General features: G+C 41.7%; 1 protein-coding gene across 1 annotated transcript in view; it reads left to right on the top strand.

The window, feature by feature from the left end:
• The window catches only part of LOC120918614 (protein-glutamine gamma-glutamyltransferase E-like), a 54,825-nt gene that overhangs the window by 25,352 nt on the left and 10,954 nt on the right, over nt 1–18,519 (top strand). The window contains exons 7-10 of the mRNA XM_040330288.1: nt 4,089–4,224; nt 6,483–6,586; nt 11,193–11,435; nt 14,636–15,829. Of these exons, the coding sequence (XP_040186222.1) occupies nt 4,089–4,224; nt 6,483–6,586; nt 11,193–11,435; nt 14,636–15,829 (1,677 nt within the window). The remainder of the gene's footprint in view (nt 1–4,088; nt 4,225–6,482; nt 6,587–11,192; nt 11,436–14,635; nt 15,830–18,519) is intronic.

Raw genomic sequence — 18,519 nt, 5'->3', positions numbered from 1 at the left:
CATCCCACCACCCCCCCCGGGCACTCATCCCACCATCCCTCCCCCCCGGCACTCATCCCACCATCCCTCCCCCCGGGTACTCATCCCACCATCCCTCCCCCCAGGCACTCATCCCACCATCCCCCCCGGGCACTCATCCCACCATGCCTCCCCCCAGGCACTCATCCCACCATCCCCCCCCGGGCACTCATCCCACCACCCCCCCGGGCACTCATCCCACCATCCCTCCCCCGGGCACTCATCTCACCATCCCCCCCCGGGCACTCATCCCACCACCCCCCCCCGGGCACTCATCCCACCCCCCCCCCCCCCAGGCACTCATCCCACCACCCCCCCGGGCACTCATCCCACCATCCCTCCCCCCCAGTGGCGGTTCGTCCATAGAGGGCGCTGGAGCGCCGCCCCCTCTGGCTCTCACCGCCACTGAGTGAAATAACATAGATTCATCCATTGCACGAATCTATGTTATTTTCGCCGCTGCCGCTTTTATTCAGATGGTCGGCGCTCAATGTCCGGCCATCTGAATAACGCCAGCTGGTTGGCTGTAGGGAAATGTCTATCAAAGCCAACAGCTCTGATAGGCTTTCCCAATACAGCCCTCGGGTCCCGGAAGCTTATTCTCGGAGCGCACAGACTGTACGCCCCTTGAATAAGATGACAGGCGCCTCAGCCAATCAGGTTGGCCGGTTCTGGCTACCAGTAACCTGATTGACTTAGACGCCTGTCAGTCATCGAGGGCGGGAGAAGACATCGTGGGACGTGGATGCCTGACTCCAGTAACGGTAAGTGCCGGGCCGGGGGGGAAGAAAGCAATTTACAGGGCACAGTGGGGACAATTGGCACAGCGGCGACCATTAAAGGGCACAGTGGTGACAATGTATGGCACAGTGGTGACAATGTATGGCACAGTGGCTGCGTTTAATGGCATGGCACAGTGGTGACAATGGATGGCACAGTGACTGCGTTTAATGGCATGGCACAGTGGTGCAAATTGATGGCACAGTGACTGCATTTGATGGCATGGCACAGTGACTGCGTTTAATGGCATGGCACAGTGACTGCGTTTAATGGCATGGCACAGTGGTGCGAATTGATGGCACAGTGGCTGCATTTGATGGCATGGCACAGTGGTGCAAACTGATGGCACAGTGGCTGCATTTGATGGCATGGCACAGTGGTGCAAATTGATGGCACAGTGGCTGCGTTTGATGGCATGTAACAGTGGTGCAAATTGATGGCACAGTGACTGCGTTTAATGGCATGGCACAGTGACTGCGTTTAATGGCATGGCACAGTGGTGCAAATTGATGGCACAGTGACTGCGTTTAATGGCATGGCACAGTGGTGCAAATTGATGGCACAGTGACTGCGTTTAATGGCATGGCACAGTGACTGCGTTTAATGGCATGGCACAGTGGTGCGAATTGATGGCACAGTGGCTGCATTTGATGGCATGGCACAGTGGTGCAAATTGATGGCACAGTGGCTGCGTTTGATGGCATGTAACAGTGGCTGCGTTTGATGGCATGTAACAGTGGCTGCGTTTGGGCACAGTGAGACTGCAATTTTTTTTTTCCTTTGCGCCCCCCCAAATATTTTGAGCACCAGCCGCCACTGCTGCCCGAGGGCCCCATGCCACTAGGGGGCCCCATCAGGTTTCCAGCCTCAGTAAAACCAGGGACTGTATGTAAAAAGCTGTGTTTTATTTTTAAATCCCAAGATTATAGCTGCCCCGCCTCTCCAGTACATTTTCAGTGTGTGTATGTATATTCTGTGTGTGTGTATACTGTGAGTCTGTGTGTGTATACTGTGTGGCCCCATAATCTATTGTGTAGTATGGTTAATCCGCGCTATCCCCAATCACTAGTTATTTTGTTACATACATACACATTTATACTCGCTTTTAATGTGATTTGTCAGGTTGCGCATTATTTTTACTTTATTTTAACCCCATAATCTATTGCCTGGGGGCCCCATAATCTCCTATTGCATGGGGGCCCCATGAGTTGTCAGTCCGCCCCTGTCACTAACCCTTATATGTATTAGAAATAAATCTTAAAATATGAAATGACTAATTGCAACGAGGGTTTGTGCTTCCCAAAACTGGTGCTGAAATGTGGAAATGAGATGCAGGAATATGCGATAATGTATGTAGGATTAAACCTACTAACCACGCGATTATGAATCATAATTACTACTGTGAAAACCATTTACATACCTGAAGTACCACATGCTGCCAGACCTACAGGGTGTCTGCTGTGACTAGCATATATTAAAAATATAAAGTTTTTTTTTTTTTTTAGATGATTATAACATAAAATAATAAATCCATGGATGCCAAGATGTGTAATTCAAATACTGCACCTAAAATGCAGAATCAGCTGTTTTTTTGTTCTTGGCTGTAACCAGGGGTCAAGTCCTGGGGAAAAAAGTGTGGGAACTCCCACCCAAGATCCACCCCCCCCACCAGAAAAAAAAAATGATACGCTTAGATGCATAATTTCTAAACCGCATGTTTTTTTTTCTTCGATCCACTGTACCTTAGTAATCCTTTATGTTACTGGCTGTTTCCTGTTATCGCGGGATTTAAAAAGCACTTTAAGCAAGTTCTTTATAAATCCCGCCATAACTCGCGGCAGACCTCCACAATGTCTCCTGGGAACAATGACAAAAGCTCCCAGAAGACATTGCGCCAAGTGACGGAATACCCGCACACTACCCAATGAATCTATATACAGGAAGTTGCCAGTGACATAAAGGATTACTAAGGTTGGCCTGCCCCTGACAGTGACTCGAGCTGGGCATCGCCGCTTAGTGAAGGATTGGCTTGGGCGGCTCGGGCGGCTCGGCTGCTCTAGTCCTGCAAAGGGAACTGCGTTCCTGCTGTGAAAAATGTGCAGGGACCCTGTTCCCACGCGTTCCCGCAGGACTTGAGCCCTGGCTGTAACGGAACAATACATAAACTAAAACAGCATAGTCCTGCTACAAGTTTTTTGGGTGCCAAAAGAGGGGTACCACTGAGGATCCAATCTGGAAGCTTCACAGAGGAGTCTGTCTGAGTCTGAGGGAGACATCCAAGCCCCGGGGACACTGAGTACAGACCTAAGGGAGAAGGATCACAGTGACTGTCGCTGTTGTTAACCACTGGTGCACTGGTTTTAGCCCGGGTTCACGCTTGTGAACGCTGTGATTCAGATAGTAAGCGCACTGCATTCCTATTCAAATCACATGCGATTCTTTGCAGTACGATTTAAGCCCATTCATTTCGGATGGTACCACACTGCACAAAAAAGGCGCAGGCATCTTTTCTTTGCCGCACTGGAATCAGATCACATGGGTGTTCACACCCATGCAATCCGAATCTTGCAATTGCACAACGTTTTGTGATGTGTTTTGGGGTGTCAATCATTTAACATTGCCACCGGTGGCAGATCGCATAAAGGAAGTGCAATTTCAATGCGGTGTGGTAAACGCTCAGGATTCGCCATGTTTCCCTGCACCCCATATATGTGAATCAGGGGTTAAGGCGTCCTGGTTTGGAACAATAATGGTGTCCCAGTGTTGTCCACATAATCCTCCTGTCCAAAGAACTTTGTTAGGCCCCTTTCACACAGGCTCCTCCGCTAAACAGAATCTGCTGCTCCCACAGCTCCCTAACCCCCCCTAAGCTAATCTGCAATAAACTTTTAAAATGCCAACCCCTAGTTTTATGAGCAAGAAGATTGAAAATCGATGTTTGCCTGGCTTCCTCTATACAAAGGGAAAATAACCTGGGACACAACTCAGTAGCCCTTGCGGAGCTAGTGCTACAATTATATCATAGTATGTAATTTTTTTGTTGTTGGGTTTGGATACACTTTAAAGTCAACCTGTCAAAATAACTTTTTAGCCAAGAAGAAAAAGGGAGTGCCAGGTTTTGCTCCAAGCCAATAAATGTTATGCTGAATCTAATAAACCTTATCACTAAGAAGGTAAACATAATGCACTAATGCACTCTTCTCAAAATATAAATCATTTCATTACTCTCAACCTTTGTTGGAAATCACCTTGATATATGCTAATTATATGATTGTCTCTTGTTGCATCAGCTCTCAGGTGTCTGGGCATCCCTACCAGAGTCATTACAAATTTCAACTCCGCCCATAACACAGATGGAAACATGGTCATAGACATGCACTATGACACAGACGGGAAGTTCTTGGAACTCTCTGATGACAGCATTTGGTAAGTTGTGTTTTACAGTAAACGATAGAGTGACCTAAGTAGGAAACATACAACATGTGTGATCGCAGAAGTCAGTTATTTTTATAAAGTTTATTATACATAAATTATACATTGTAAATACTGTATTTATCGGCATATAACACGCACAGGCGTATAACACGCACCCTAACTTTAAGAGGGAGGTTTCAGGAAAGAAACTTTCCACCGCCCCCTGCGTATAACACGCAGGCACAGTTTACCCTCTATTTTCAGGGTAAAAAAGTGAGTTATACGCCAATGAATACAGTATATACACTGTATGTTTACAGTGTATAACTTATGTTTATTGAACAAAGTAAGTTAAGTGTAGTAAGAAAGCAAATATAAATGTTGCATGAGAAACTCTGCACAAATATGGTATTCATTATTATTACATCCCTGCATGCCCCCCCTCCCCCTGGAAAGTATAACGTTTTTTTTATAAAGGTTTTTTTTTTTCACTCTTTTGCTAAGGGCTGGTTCACACTGGTGCAACAAGTGTTTCGATTTCAAGAGCACAAGTCACATGAAATGTCAAAATCAATGGTTCCCTATAAGAGCCATCTTAACTGGTCTGTCAGACTTCTGACCCATTTCAGCCCATAAAATTGAAAGGAAGTAGCATTCAAGTCGGATCAGCATCTTAACTGTTTCAACTTGTGACATGCGACTTGTGTCCATCTGTCACAGTATTTATGCTCATCTGTTATAGATATTACCCCCCTTTTCCCCTTACATTCTGGACGGCACAGAAAAGGGAATGTGGGAAAATTTATAAAAATGTAACTCCTCTTTCTAATCCTGGAAGCATCTGTGTTTTTAAAATGGCATAGTCGTGAAGATGTAAGACTTGTCCAGACTCTGGTAGATGGCAAAATCTCCCCGCTGAACTCTTGGGGTTTAGAGTTTAGGACTAAATGGATGCAATATCAACAACTTCAAACATATATTACATTTTTGACACAACATTTTCCATTAGACAGACCATTAACAGAATTTGAACAATTAATATTACAAGAACAAAGACCAACTCATGTCCTATCCACCATCTATAAATATTTGCTTCCTAAAAATTTAGGTGAAGAATTAACATATTTAACTAAATGGGAAGAATAACTAGAGACAACAATTCCCAGTACCAATTGGGAAAAGTCGTTCCTTTTAACACATAAATTGTCCTTATCGGCCAGACATCAGGAAAGAAACAATACAATTTTAGCAAGATGGTACCAGTGTCAAGTAGATATGCACAAAATCAATGTTGAGAATGAGGAGAGAGGTTGGAGATATCCTAATGCAAGTGGCACAATGTCGCACATATGGTATTACTGTTTTTTCATTTTGGTCCAAGATTTTTTGTATATATCGGTAAAAATTACAGACTCTACCATGCAACCAGATATACTTATGTCTGTGCTATCAATTATTCCTGGATCAATAAAATCTATTCAAAAAGATATTCTAGGACATATGGTCATAGCCCGTAACCGACGGAAAATTATAGGTCCCTTCATGGTAGAATGGGTGTGTTAGATGAGCGAGATGCAGTCCTTGGTGCAGAAGATGGTTTTAAAAAAAAACAAAAAACTTAAGGACATTGCAAAAATGGGAAGATTTCCGAACGTCTTTAATATTATCAAAATATTTATAGTGTAACTTGACTTAGTTTTGTGTTGGTTCGGTTTGTTCGTCTTTAGAGTGTTAATTTGTAAGTCTTGGTCCACATGTGTGTGTAGAAGAAACTTGATATTAATTTTAGGATGTGGTCAACAATGCCTGAGGTTAGGATCAAGATAATTTTAATAAATATTACTTGAAATATAGGTATAATTATTGACATATAAATGGGTTAGAGATACCCTATTTAGGCATGTAGGGAAACATACTTTTTTATGGGTATATATTTAGATTGAGAGAATGAATTTCTTGATAGGGGAGGTCTTTGAAACTGAGACATAACCTTAAAATACATTGAATTATAAGAAACTGTCCCACTGTTGGACTTTAATTGGGTAATGTAAAATGGACAAAGGAAAGGGATATCTATAACATAATATGTTTATTGTATGAAATGCCCATTTATTTTTTGTCAAATTTCTTGTATGTATGTTGTTTGAAATGAAAACATAAAAAAAAAAAATGTAACTCAAAATCTTGATCAATCTACGCTAATAAAGGAGACATTCCAAATTTTAGGATTGGTGAGTGTCAACGTGTTCTAAATTCTCTTTACAATGCAGGAACTTTCATGTGTGGAATGAATCCTGGTTCTTAAGACGAGACCTTGGCCTTTATTACAGTGGCTGGCAAGTTCTGGATTCAACACCACAGGAACAAAGCCAAGGTAAGAAAGATGTGATGAGGTGGACAGCTTTACTATCAAAGCTTTATTCTATTCTTTCTATAAAACTCGACCCCAGCAGTTACAAAAACAAACTTCTCTTTGCTTTTGTACTGTGAGGTGCTCAGGTAATGATGTTTGGGTACTAGTGTGCAGTCGTTGTATTAAATCTAGGCCAGTGCACCTGTGGGCAAGGCTAGCAATTAAGCTGTGGCTTACAGAGTACAGACAAGACAATAGGTTTGATTTACTAAAACTGAAGATATCTGGTGCAGCTGCACGTGGTAGTCAATCAGCTTCTAACATCAGCTTGTTCATTTAAGCTTTGAAAAAAATTGTTGAAGAGCCACTTCCTGTTTTGGTGACGTCACATTAATGACATTTTTGACTTTTGGTGGTTTCCCTGCCGGTTTAAGAAAGTGGGTATTCTCCAATTGTTCTTGGCTTTTTTAGGCCGAAATGGAAGCTGATTGGTTTCTATGCACAGCTGCACCAGATTTTTTACTAGTAAATCAACCCCACTATCTTTCCTGATTTTGTATTTATCGAATGAATAGTCAGTACTGTAGTTACAACAATGTGCTTAGTTTCGTTGCACTGTGGACAGTAAGGCACCTTTGGACATCCATTGCAATCCCATGCAAGACTTACATATGGCAGGGTGCTTGTGGAATGCTTCTTCAGGCATGTACCCTTGAGGTTAGCTAGCTGGGCACAAGGCCCTTCCCCAACGCCAGAGGTCTCCAAGAGCATAGTTGCCAACATTGCAAAAAATAAATCCGGGACACTTTTTGGCATGTAGGCGGAGACTTGCTATAATTAGGGGGCGTGACATTCGTTTAAATCAGAGTCCCCTCCACACTTGTGTCATCAGAGCCCCTCTACACTTGTGCCCCCCCCCCGCACATTCCTTTCCCCACTATCGCCTGCTATAGATCTGTGTGAAAAGCTTACCGGCCAAGTTGGAAGCCCCGCGAATCCCGCAACTCGACCTGAGTCCGTACCTGCACTAAGTCTGATGACTCTGCAGGCCGGATAAAAGCACATAGCGGGCCGGATGATCAATCGTACCTCTGGGACCCATGAACTTTGCAGACCCATGAACTAGGTGGCGGCAGCGGCGGGTAGAGGAAGATCGCATCCCATCCACATGTTCAGTGGATATCGGGGAGGGGCCGCCAAAAGAGAGAAGCCGATTGGCTGCCCCTCTCCTCTACACTGAACACAAGAGGACTATAGGAAACAACACAGTGGCGGCGGCGGCCATTTTGGTGTACCTGTTGCCGTTTTTTGGCAAAAACATTTTTGAATTTCCCGGGACAAAGTCTCGGGAAAAAAAATCGGGACAAAAACAATCCAGGACAAGGGTTCTAAATCCATGAATGTCCCGGGAAATCCGGGACTGTTGGCAACTATGCAATAGGTATTTAGGACCATCCCTTATCTATCTCTCCTCCTCAGGAACCTTGCTGTAGGTTTTCTCTACTTTTAACAAACAGGTGTCTGTACCTATCTATATAATTTCCACACTCTGGGCATGCCTAAATGACCCATCAGAGGTTATATATAGCCTCTCTGAATCCAAAATGGCTGCCCACATCTCTGGAGAGCTTTGGGTTCAATCAGACACGTGTTTCTACATGTAAGCTGCCTGGAGCCAAATGCAGAGAACGTCACTGCTCTGAAAGGTTCCTGTAGTGCCAGAGGTAAACAACAATCATTTGATCACTGTGTTTATTTCTGGCAGCTAATGCCACGTACACACCATCACTTTATGTGATGAAAAAAAACAAAGTTTTTAAAAACGTCAATTAAAATGACCGTGTGTGGGGAAAACGTTGTTTTATGTTATGTGAAAAACGACAAAAAAAAAATTGAAGCATGCTTCAATTTTTTGTGTCGTTTTTAAAAACGTTGTTTTTTGTGTCAATTAAAATGACCGTGTGTAGGCTAAAACGACATTTAAAACAACGTTTTTAAACCCGCGCATGCTCAGAAGCAAGTTAGGACGCGAGTTTGAATGAAACAGAGTGCCATTGTACGTGCTGAACGTAACCGCGCTTTGCTAGAGCTTTTGGAAAAAATGATGGTGTGTATGCTACATCGTTTTTGAAAATGCAGTTTGAATGAAGTGAATGAAGTTTTTTTATCATCACATAAACGTTGTTTTTTTCTATCACAAAAAACGACCGTCTGTACGCGGCATAAGAAGTGCATGAGTGAACTGTGGATCGGACACAGTGACAACTGCACAATACTCTTCTAGATTTGATTCCCTTATGGTGGGCATATAACAGATTGGGTTTACAGGAAGTAGGCTGAATGATGTTGGCCATCATTCAGTTTGGAAGACTGGTGACATCTAGTGGCGACAAGGAAATACAGCAGAAATGTAATCTGGTCCTGGATTAAAGGTGCATATTGCAAAGAAAAAGCCTCCTGTAAACTCCAAATTGGTCTGGTGAGACCTTATAATTGTCCCCGTGCCAGCACTTGGGCATCCCAAGCATTTCCTGTTCTGGAGGTGTGATGACAAGGAAGAAATTTGTTTTGCCAATAAGAAAAAAAATCAAAAACAGAGGTTCTAGCCACCTTCACGTTGTTCTAAACTTTGAATAAAATGTTTTAATTCAAGGTGGTCTTTAACCATGAACAATACACACATACATTTAACTAAAATACAATGAAGTCAGGGGACATGTTGTTACCAATTTTCAATAGGTTCTCTCCACTCTTGAAGCAATCTTTTGAAATATGAGGGAACTCCTTAAAAAAGACAAAACTTCCACAAAAATTATAGCAAAAGGAAAGGTATTCATTTATCAGACAATAATTCCTAAAGGATACTTTTAGCCTCCTCAACCACATCTTCTGTTGAATATTTCACATAGTAATGGTGGTACAGTGTAAATTATCAGCTGTAGCACCACCTGCTGAGTTTATTTTGCATTGCGGATCGATAGTTTAGTCCATCGGGGAAGATGCTGTACAGAGGTTTGTTTTAAACCTTGCTTGTCCTAAATATTTGGACTTCTATATACCAAGCCATGTAAACAGCTGTTTTTGGGTGGGAAAAGGCATTTGGAAACCTTCTTTAATGAATTTCCTATTTTACATATACAGTACATCTCAGAACCCGTTCTGAAACCTTTATTCAATAAGAAAAGATAAAAGACTTAAACCATCAAGGTATATTGATTGTTATTTTCCATATTCTGCACTCCTGCAATCTGAGCCAATGAGAGCTGAAAATGGCTAAAATCCTATTATCATTGAGAAATAACAAACATGATATAGCCTAATTAATTGAGCCCAAAGTTTGCAAATTATTAAGGGATGCCGCTCATGGTGCTATGGTGGGTGCATTCCTGGCAATGGTGGGTGCATTTCTGGCAATGGTGGGTGCTGCATTCCTGGCAATGGTGGGTGCTGCATTCCTGGCAATGGTGGGTGCTGCATTCCTGGCAATTGGGGGTGCTGCATTCATGGCAATGGTGGATCTGCAGATGGGCATTTGTGAGGTTGCAGATGGACACTGACCCTTATTTTGCTTCACAGTTCTTTATTTAATTTTTTTCCCTGAAACTTTGCTCTTAAAGTGAAGGTGCGTGTTATACGCCAATACGGTATATCCAAATAATAAGCCTGAGCTTATCTCTTTACTCACACACAGCCACAAAGGCAAGATAATTCTTGTTGGGCCGTGTATTAGTGCTCCAAGTCACTTAGACCGAATTTTAATGGTTCAACGAATGTCACGCATGTTCACTTCATCAAATCTGGACCTCTTTGAAAAAAGTTTGGACACCCCTGATCTAAGAAGTTCAAAATCTTAATAGTGACTCAAGCAGAGTAGACATGAACCACTCCACCATCGAATAAGACTGACTGCTCTGGCTGAGTTACATTTGGCATCATTTGGAAGTTTTGCTTTGTTTAAAAGCCAAAAAAATGTATATTTAGAAAAAAAATCAACATAACACACAATCTACAAAATTCACATACATACAGTGTATTTTGTTAATCTATAATAAAAATAAGCAATTAACAATTAAAGCATCAAAACTTAAAAAAAATTACTCTGACCATGTTATCTTGGAACTACATGAAAAGAGCTTTACTGTATACGTACAGTACGTTTTATAATAAATCTATGTTAATTATATAACTAGGATACTGTACATAAAGTACAATAGAAAGTTTGAAGTCATTGCCTTTCCTGGCAAAAAAAAAAAAAAAAAAAAAACGCTCCTGGCTTCCTGCAGTTCTCCTTATATAATAGGCAATCTAAACTCCAACATGACCCAATTTCTAGGCTTTATTTAACCAATACCCAAAGGAACTTGAGAATTTGTCCTTGAAAGGTAAATATAACAGCTATTCTATTTTCTCCTCATCCAATACAACAAAGCTGTATGTTAACATTCACGTAAAGGTCCATTTAAATGAATTATTTAAAATGCATTTTATGAATAAATAAATAAATAAATTGTACCTCCAAGATGGTAGACCTATATACAAGGTGTACATCTAAAATATGTAGAGTACTGGAGTATCCAACACATTGATAAGTAGAAAAGAAAAACAAAGTAAAATTTCTGTCTTTCAGGAGTACATCGGTGTGGACCAACATCTGTGATTGCGGTGAAAGAAGGAGATATACACCTGAGTTTCGATACTCCTTTTGTGTTTGCTGAGGTTAACGCTGACCGAGCTACATGGGTTGTTCAGAAGGATGGAACTAAAGAAAGAGCCCACAGTGATAGTAAATATATTGGCCAAAGCATCAGCACCAAGGCAGTGGGAAATGACTCCCGGGTGGATGTTACACTCAACTACAAATATCCAGAAGGTAAGATACAAATTGGAAGACTAGTAGTGGGCTAGAGTAGAAAGTGTATCTCATTTTAAAGTGTATCTTTCCTAAAATGTAATGCCTTGCATAATATATATCATGATTTCGAACCAACCACTCACATAACTGTAACCACAACAATGACTTGTGATGTGATGCTCAAGTGGGCTATTTTAAGGCTTTTTTTTAGCCAGGCTTTTGCTGATAAATGCCCTTAAAAGGAATTTAAATAAAAGCTATAAAAGCTACAAATGCTGACATCGATGTGAAGACAAGTTTTTGACAATTCCTTTATTAACCACCTCCTTCCTAGGCCTATTCTGACACTTCACTCCTACATGTAAAAGTCTACTTTTTTTTGCTAGAAAATTACTTAGCCCCCCAAACATTATATATATATATATATATATATATATATATATATATATATATATTTGAATAAAAATATATATTTGAGTATATTTGAATAAAAATGGTGGGTGTTTCAATATTTTATGTCACACGGTATTTGCACAGCAGTTTTTCAAACACATTTTATTCAAATATATATATATATATATATATATATATATATATATATATATATATATATATATATATATATATATATATATATATATATATATATATATATATATATATTTGAATAACATGTGTTTGAAAAACTGCTGTGCAAATACCGTGTGACATAAAATATTGAAACACCCACCATTTTATGTCACACGGTATTTGCACAGCAGTTTTTCAAACACATTTTTTGGGGAACAGTAAAGTTAGCCCAAATTTTTTTATATAACGTAAAATATGATGTTATGCCGAGTAAACAGATACCTAACATGTCACGCTTTAAAATTCCGTCTGCCTGTGGAATGGCGGAAAACTGCGGTACTTAAAAAGCTCCATAGGTGACGCTTTAAACACCTTTATAGGCTACCCGTTTAGAGTGCTAGAATTATTGTCTTGCTCTGACGTTCCGTGACAATACCTCACATGTATGGTGAAAATCACCGTTTACCTATACAGTACATGCAAGAGTAACGCATGCATTTGCATGTGCGCGTAAGCACGGTGAGACGTGGGTGCTTAAATTTTTTTTTAATGTCTTTATTTATTTTATACATTTTTTTTTTACACACACTGTTTTTGAATTGTCAGACTCTGTTTTTTTCTGACTGCGACGCTGTTATTCATTTTTTTTTTTTATCGTTTTTACATTTCTGTCAGCATCAGTCCTCAATTTAAAGTGCACCAAACACCACTTTTAATTAAATAAAGTGCATCCAATTACACATTTCCCAGTATCTATTAAATTTGGGTAATAACCCCCCCCCCATCATGTTTGTGAGGTCAACAAAGGAAGGAAGATGTTCCCATGCCACTATGAGGGGGACAGCAGTGTCTGATCCCCACAATCAAAGGTGGATGTGGTCCATCCTCAGGCAGGGCAAGCTATTCTCTGTTTAGTGATGTTGTTCGTGCCATACAGCCACAGCATTCAGAGGAGGTGGTGAACTGGCTTACCAAACCATTCTCATCCTCCTCATCCTTTATCAACCAAGCAGAGACTAGTGTGCAGTCCACTGCAGCTGCCAGAGTGGCTTATTCTGCCTCTTTGTTTACAGCTACTCCTGCCATAGCCCCAGCATCATGCATGGAAGAGTCAGCTGAATTTTTTAAACACAGCGTCAGCTACTTGCTTCTTGAGGATTCACAGACATTTCTTCATTCTGATGTTGGCACTGAGGTTGAAGAAGGGAGTAACATGAGCCTACAAAGGGGGGAGAACACTAATTAACAACAAATTGGCAATCATGCTCCCCTATGAACTTGGGCCTGAGTGTACTATAATATGCCTTTTTCACATAGGGCTTGCTTACTGTGGTGCAAAACTTTGTTATTTCCATCCAAAGTCTGCCAAAGGGACACCATCATTTACCCAACAAAATCTCTAATCTTGCTCCAGGTGTACTGAATTGTGGCCTCATCATACAGACTGGCTCCCCAAGCCATTGTTTACAAAAAGAAAGCTTGCAGGGAAAATCTATTTAAATGTCATTTTATTTTCTTTATATATGTCATTTTTGTTGCAGCCGGTTTTATACAGGGTACAGAAGCCCCACTTTACAGGTAGACTAAGGGGACACCCCCCCCATGCACTATATTCAAAGACATTTTTAATTAACAATTTTTAACACAACATAGCACAACATCAGCGACCCGCTCCCAATATGATTGGACACAGCGGGAGCCAATCAGCGGGACTCACCAATCGATCCTGAGGCAGACAGAATGGTGGTCTGCTTAGGTAAACAAGGCAGATTACTGTTCTGTCACAGGGGAAAATTTAGATCTTGTGTTCCTGCTAAGCACTTCCGGAGCTGAAGTGGTTAAGCATCATTATAATCACTGCTCCTTTAAAAATTATCTTTTGAAAAAAAAAATTTGCATTGATTCATGTCCCCCAGGGCAGTACCCCCATATCTTTTATATGGCCAATGACTTGCATATAAGCCTTCAAAATGGGCACTTTTGATTTTTTAAGTTCGAGTCCTATAGACTTTAATAGGGTTAACCCTTGCGCAAACCGAACTGGGGTATATTCGGCCCAACTCTACTGCCAGTTCTACTGACATTAACTGACAATTAACTAACCCTGCCACTAACTGCCACTAACTTCCATTAACTGATATTTACACTGCCACTAACAGTGACACATACACTGCAAATGGATTATACAGTAGCTCAAGTTCTGAATTATTTTCAAAGAGGCCATTCACATGGAGTTTGTATGTTTCCCCCATGTTTATGTTGGGTATTACAGTTTTCTCCCACAGCCTCAAATCATATTTTTGGACTTCTCCCAAAATTGGTTTCAATGTGCATGAGTGCATTTAAATTAATGTGATAGGTTCTCTGTACTCTGTAAAGAGTTGTTTAATTTGGTGGCCACTATATAAGTATGGGACATTGTGTTTTCTTGTGCCGTTTCCATCAGTGGCCATTTGCCAATGTCTGCTGTCAAGTGTGTGCACTTGTAATTTTTGGGGTTTTATAAGGAATAACATAACATATTTCCCTGTAATAAATTAAACAATTCTGTAAAATGTGTCAATGTATATGGCTTTAATATTTTAATTCATTAAAACATTGCAAAAGCATATTTAAAAAAACATGTTTTTGTATGTTCTTTAAAACAGGCTCTCCACAAGAAAGGCAAGTGTTTGAGAAGGCCAGCAGGAGCATGCCTAATTATGTACCACCAAAAGAAAATGTAAGCCCAGAACCCAATAATATGATGAACAGAAATAGCTCCCCAATGCGATCATCAACTCCTACACCCATTTCTGATCTCAACGGAAGATCTTCATCCCCTTCACCATCCTCAGGTCGTACAGTGCAACCACGAAGTGAATACCGGTCAGCATCTCCATCACCAAGTTTACCAGCTGCAGAAAGGGGAAGATCATCAACACCTACAAGGTACTTAGGTCGTCCATCAACTGTCCAGCCTTCAGAAAATGAATACCTGCCAGCAATTGCAAGACCAGCATCACCTGCTCTGTTCTCAGGTCGTTCAGTTCAACCACGTTCAGGAAATGAATACCGGGCTGCATCGCCTTCACCAGTTGCTGAAAGGGGAAGATCATCATCACCTGTGCCTTTCTCAGGTCTACCATCATCTGTTCAGCCTTCGGGAACTGAATTCCGGCCTGGATCACCTTTATTGGTTTCACCAATTGCAAGACCATCATCACCTGCACTGTTCTCTGGTCGTTCATCCCCTACACCACTTTCAGGAAGCAGATACCGGCCTGCATCACCATCACCAAACTTCCCAGTTGTAGCAAGCGGAAGGTCATCTTCACCTGTGTCTTTCTCAGGTCGTCCATCATCTGCCCAGCCATCAGGGATTGGATACAGGCCTGCATCACCCTCACCAAATTTAATGGCTGCACCAACTGGAAGACCATTATCACCTGCTTTAGGTACAGGTCATGCATCCCCTGTCCCTCCTCCAGGAATTGGATATCGGCCTGCATCACCTTCACCAGCTGCTCTAACTGGAAGACCATCATCGCCTTCTCTGTTCTCTGGATATCCGTCACATGCATCAAATTCAGTAAATGCTTACAGGCCTGCACCTCGTACTTCAGGTGTACCCCAACCTTCTTCTTCTGCATCTCCAGGGACTGATGTTGCTGGGAAATTTAGACTCCTCAGCCCCCTAGTGGTGGGAGATGACATTAACCTGCTTCTGGATCTTAAAAATCTTACACCTTATCACAGACCAGTAAAGGTTATGCTTAGCGCTTCTGCTGTTCTCTATACTGGAAAACGAATGAATGACATCTTCACAGATCAGAAGTCTCTGATTATCAGCCCAAACCAAGGTACGTCAAGTAGCATTCTATTGCATTAAATGTAAGCTAGAAGGATGTTCTTGGAATTAAATTAGTGTCAATAAATTCATCTCAACAGACTAGATCGCCAATACTCATATACCTTACTAGCTCCATAATTTAATTATATACACCATTACTGTTTTAATCATTTTAATGCTCAATAGTGGCCACGTTCCTGTGGTAGTAAGTTGGTTTAATTCTTCTAAGCATCACTGATTTATATAGCTTTATCACACAAATTTTAAGCTCTAAAAATTCCATCACAGCTATTTTTTTATTAGGTAAACTGTTCACGTGTTACTAGAACATGCAATACTAGGACTTCAAAAATGGCACTAACCAAAATAATTCTGCCCTGCATAACAATGAGAACAATTTTGATGCCAAATAGAGCAAATTATTGTCATGAAAAATGTGCTGAAATATCCACAATAAAATCAACTGAATTTATAGAATATACCTTCTGTTTATTACAATCAGTGGCATCACTAGCCCCATGCACATGGGTTGTATGCCTGCATCTTTAACCGCATCCCGCTGGATATGCACATCTATGTGGCCTCTCAGTGGGTGGACTTCAACGCTGAGATGGCTTCATATATGTGGCCCTATGTAAACTCATTACCGTGCTGAGAGCGTGTTCCCTGTATGCTCCCAGCACAGGAACCGGCGGGTACCGGAAAGCTCCCAATGCATACTTTCGATGAGGAGCTTCTTTCTGAACATGTGACCACTGTGACTGCCAATCACAGTGGTCACATGATCGGAATGCCCGCCTCCACCTCCCGGCCTTTAGAACCTCTTAAAGGACCGGAAGGCAACAGCAAGAAGGGGTTAAAGATTATATTACAAATTTAGTTTGTTAAAGCCTAATTCCAGCCTGTGACAAACACAGCAGAGAGAACAGGAGTGCCGGAACTGCATGGGCCAAATTCTCTGCCCGTCCCCACACCCGCTCAGCTCAAAGTGGGAGGGAAGAGAAGGACTCTTAACACCGCAGGCTTCGCTTGTGTAGTTGAGTTACTGACAGCTCACATCCAATATTCCAGGTCAGAACTGGCAAGAATTTGCAGCAGTTTTCTGTAGTGTTTATGTTGCGCCAGTTTCTATTTCACTCTGAAACAGTGTTATCAGTTTAACATGGTGCACAACAATTTAATGGCACAGGAAGCTTAGTTAATTCCACAGATTGTCTGGAGTTCAAACCCGTCTCCATTGTACTAAAAACATGTTTTTGTCTGTGTCCCCGTTGAAGATATTTCAAGAGGGATATCAGGGGATGAGCAAAGCCTCCCCAACAGAGACACAGATGGACAAATAAACTGAGACTCTGATGCTTCCCCACTCTATTCAAAATAAAATAAAATAATTTGGTTGGAGTTGAGCTTTAAAGTGTTACTAAACCCAGAACCTGCATTCACTATATCTGGTCTCCCACAGTACACAGAACATGGAAATACAATTATTTTAGTAAATATAAACTGCTAAATACCTTTTATCATTAGCAGTATATAACAGTATTGTGACTTCTATTAGTGTCCGGCCGAGCACTGGTTAAAGCTTGTAGGGAGTTTTTTCATTCTTCTCTGACCTATGAGGCTGCAGGGCCCCTGAACCTCTCTGTCTGGACAGTGCTGAGTGGCCCTGTGCTGCTCACATGCACTCTCCCAAGAAAAAAAAACTCTCTAGCAATGCACACCAAACTGAGCATGTGCAGAGTGCCCTTACGGCTCTGTACTATTGGGAGATGAATTGGGGACAGTGGAAGAAAGGGGAGGATCAGAGAAGAGACAATGAAGAGAATTAATCCCTTAGGTCCCACAGTGAGTATAATAAGCATGCTTTACTGCATACAGTATACAGACTGATTTTACTGTTGTGGGTTTAGTAACACTTAAAGCACTACTGAGCAGGAGCTTACATATAGGTTGTGTGTCCCTGTTAGAACCAAATCTCCAGTGCACTGTGCAGAGTGAAGGACATCTTCAAACATTTTCCCTCATCTCTGCATGTTTTCTTTTAAATAACTGACCAAAGTGTTAAGTTCACACACAGGCGGCATTACTTTGGGGGCGACTCGGCAAGGCGATCTCAAGACGAGTTGAGAGGCAACTTGCAAAATGACTTTTGTATTGAAGTCAGTGCAAATCGCTCCGAGTCGCCCCCAAAGTCGTACAGGAACATTGTACTCATAGTCGTGCGCACAGGGTGTTATGGGTGTGCCCAGGCACACTCTAATCACCCTGTGCAGCACAGATTACCCCTACTGCCCTGGCTCCCCCCTCCTTCCCTCTGCAGTACTACCGCCTTGCCTCCTTTCCTCTCCTGCCGCTGTTGCTGTGGGGATGTTTTAGGATGAGTGAGGAAAGGGGCTGGTAAATATGTATTTATCAGCCCCTTCCCTTTCTGAATGAACATGGTGAGTGATCGGTAGTGTGTGTGTTAAGCTTTTGGGTGCACACCCTAATGCAATAGGCTGCGCACACCTATGCTTGTACTTGCGTCGCTCCTATTAGAACGGTTCAAGTGAATAGAGCGGACCTCGACTGAGTCGCCTGACAGGTCGCCCCTGTGTGAACCGCCTCTTAATATGCTATTGCCATATTAATCCAAATATGACATTTCCAGTGTCCTGGTTTCACTCCACATGCATTGAAGTACAAAGCAGTTGTCTGATG

Source organism: Rana temporaria, chromosome 12 (genome assembly GCF_905171775.1).
Source record: "Rana temporaria chromosome 12, aRanTem1.1, whole genome shotgun sequence".
Classification (NCBI taxonomy): domain Eukaryota; kingdom Metazoa; phylum Chordata; class Amphibia; order Anura; family Ranidae; genus Rana; species Rana temporaria.
The sequence above is the reverse complement of the archived record's forward strand: the minus strand, read 5'-3'. Positions and strand labels throughout refer to the sequence as shown.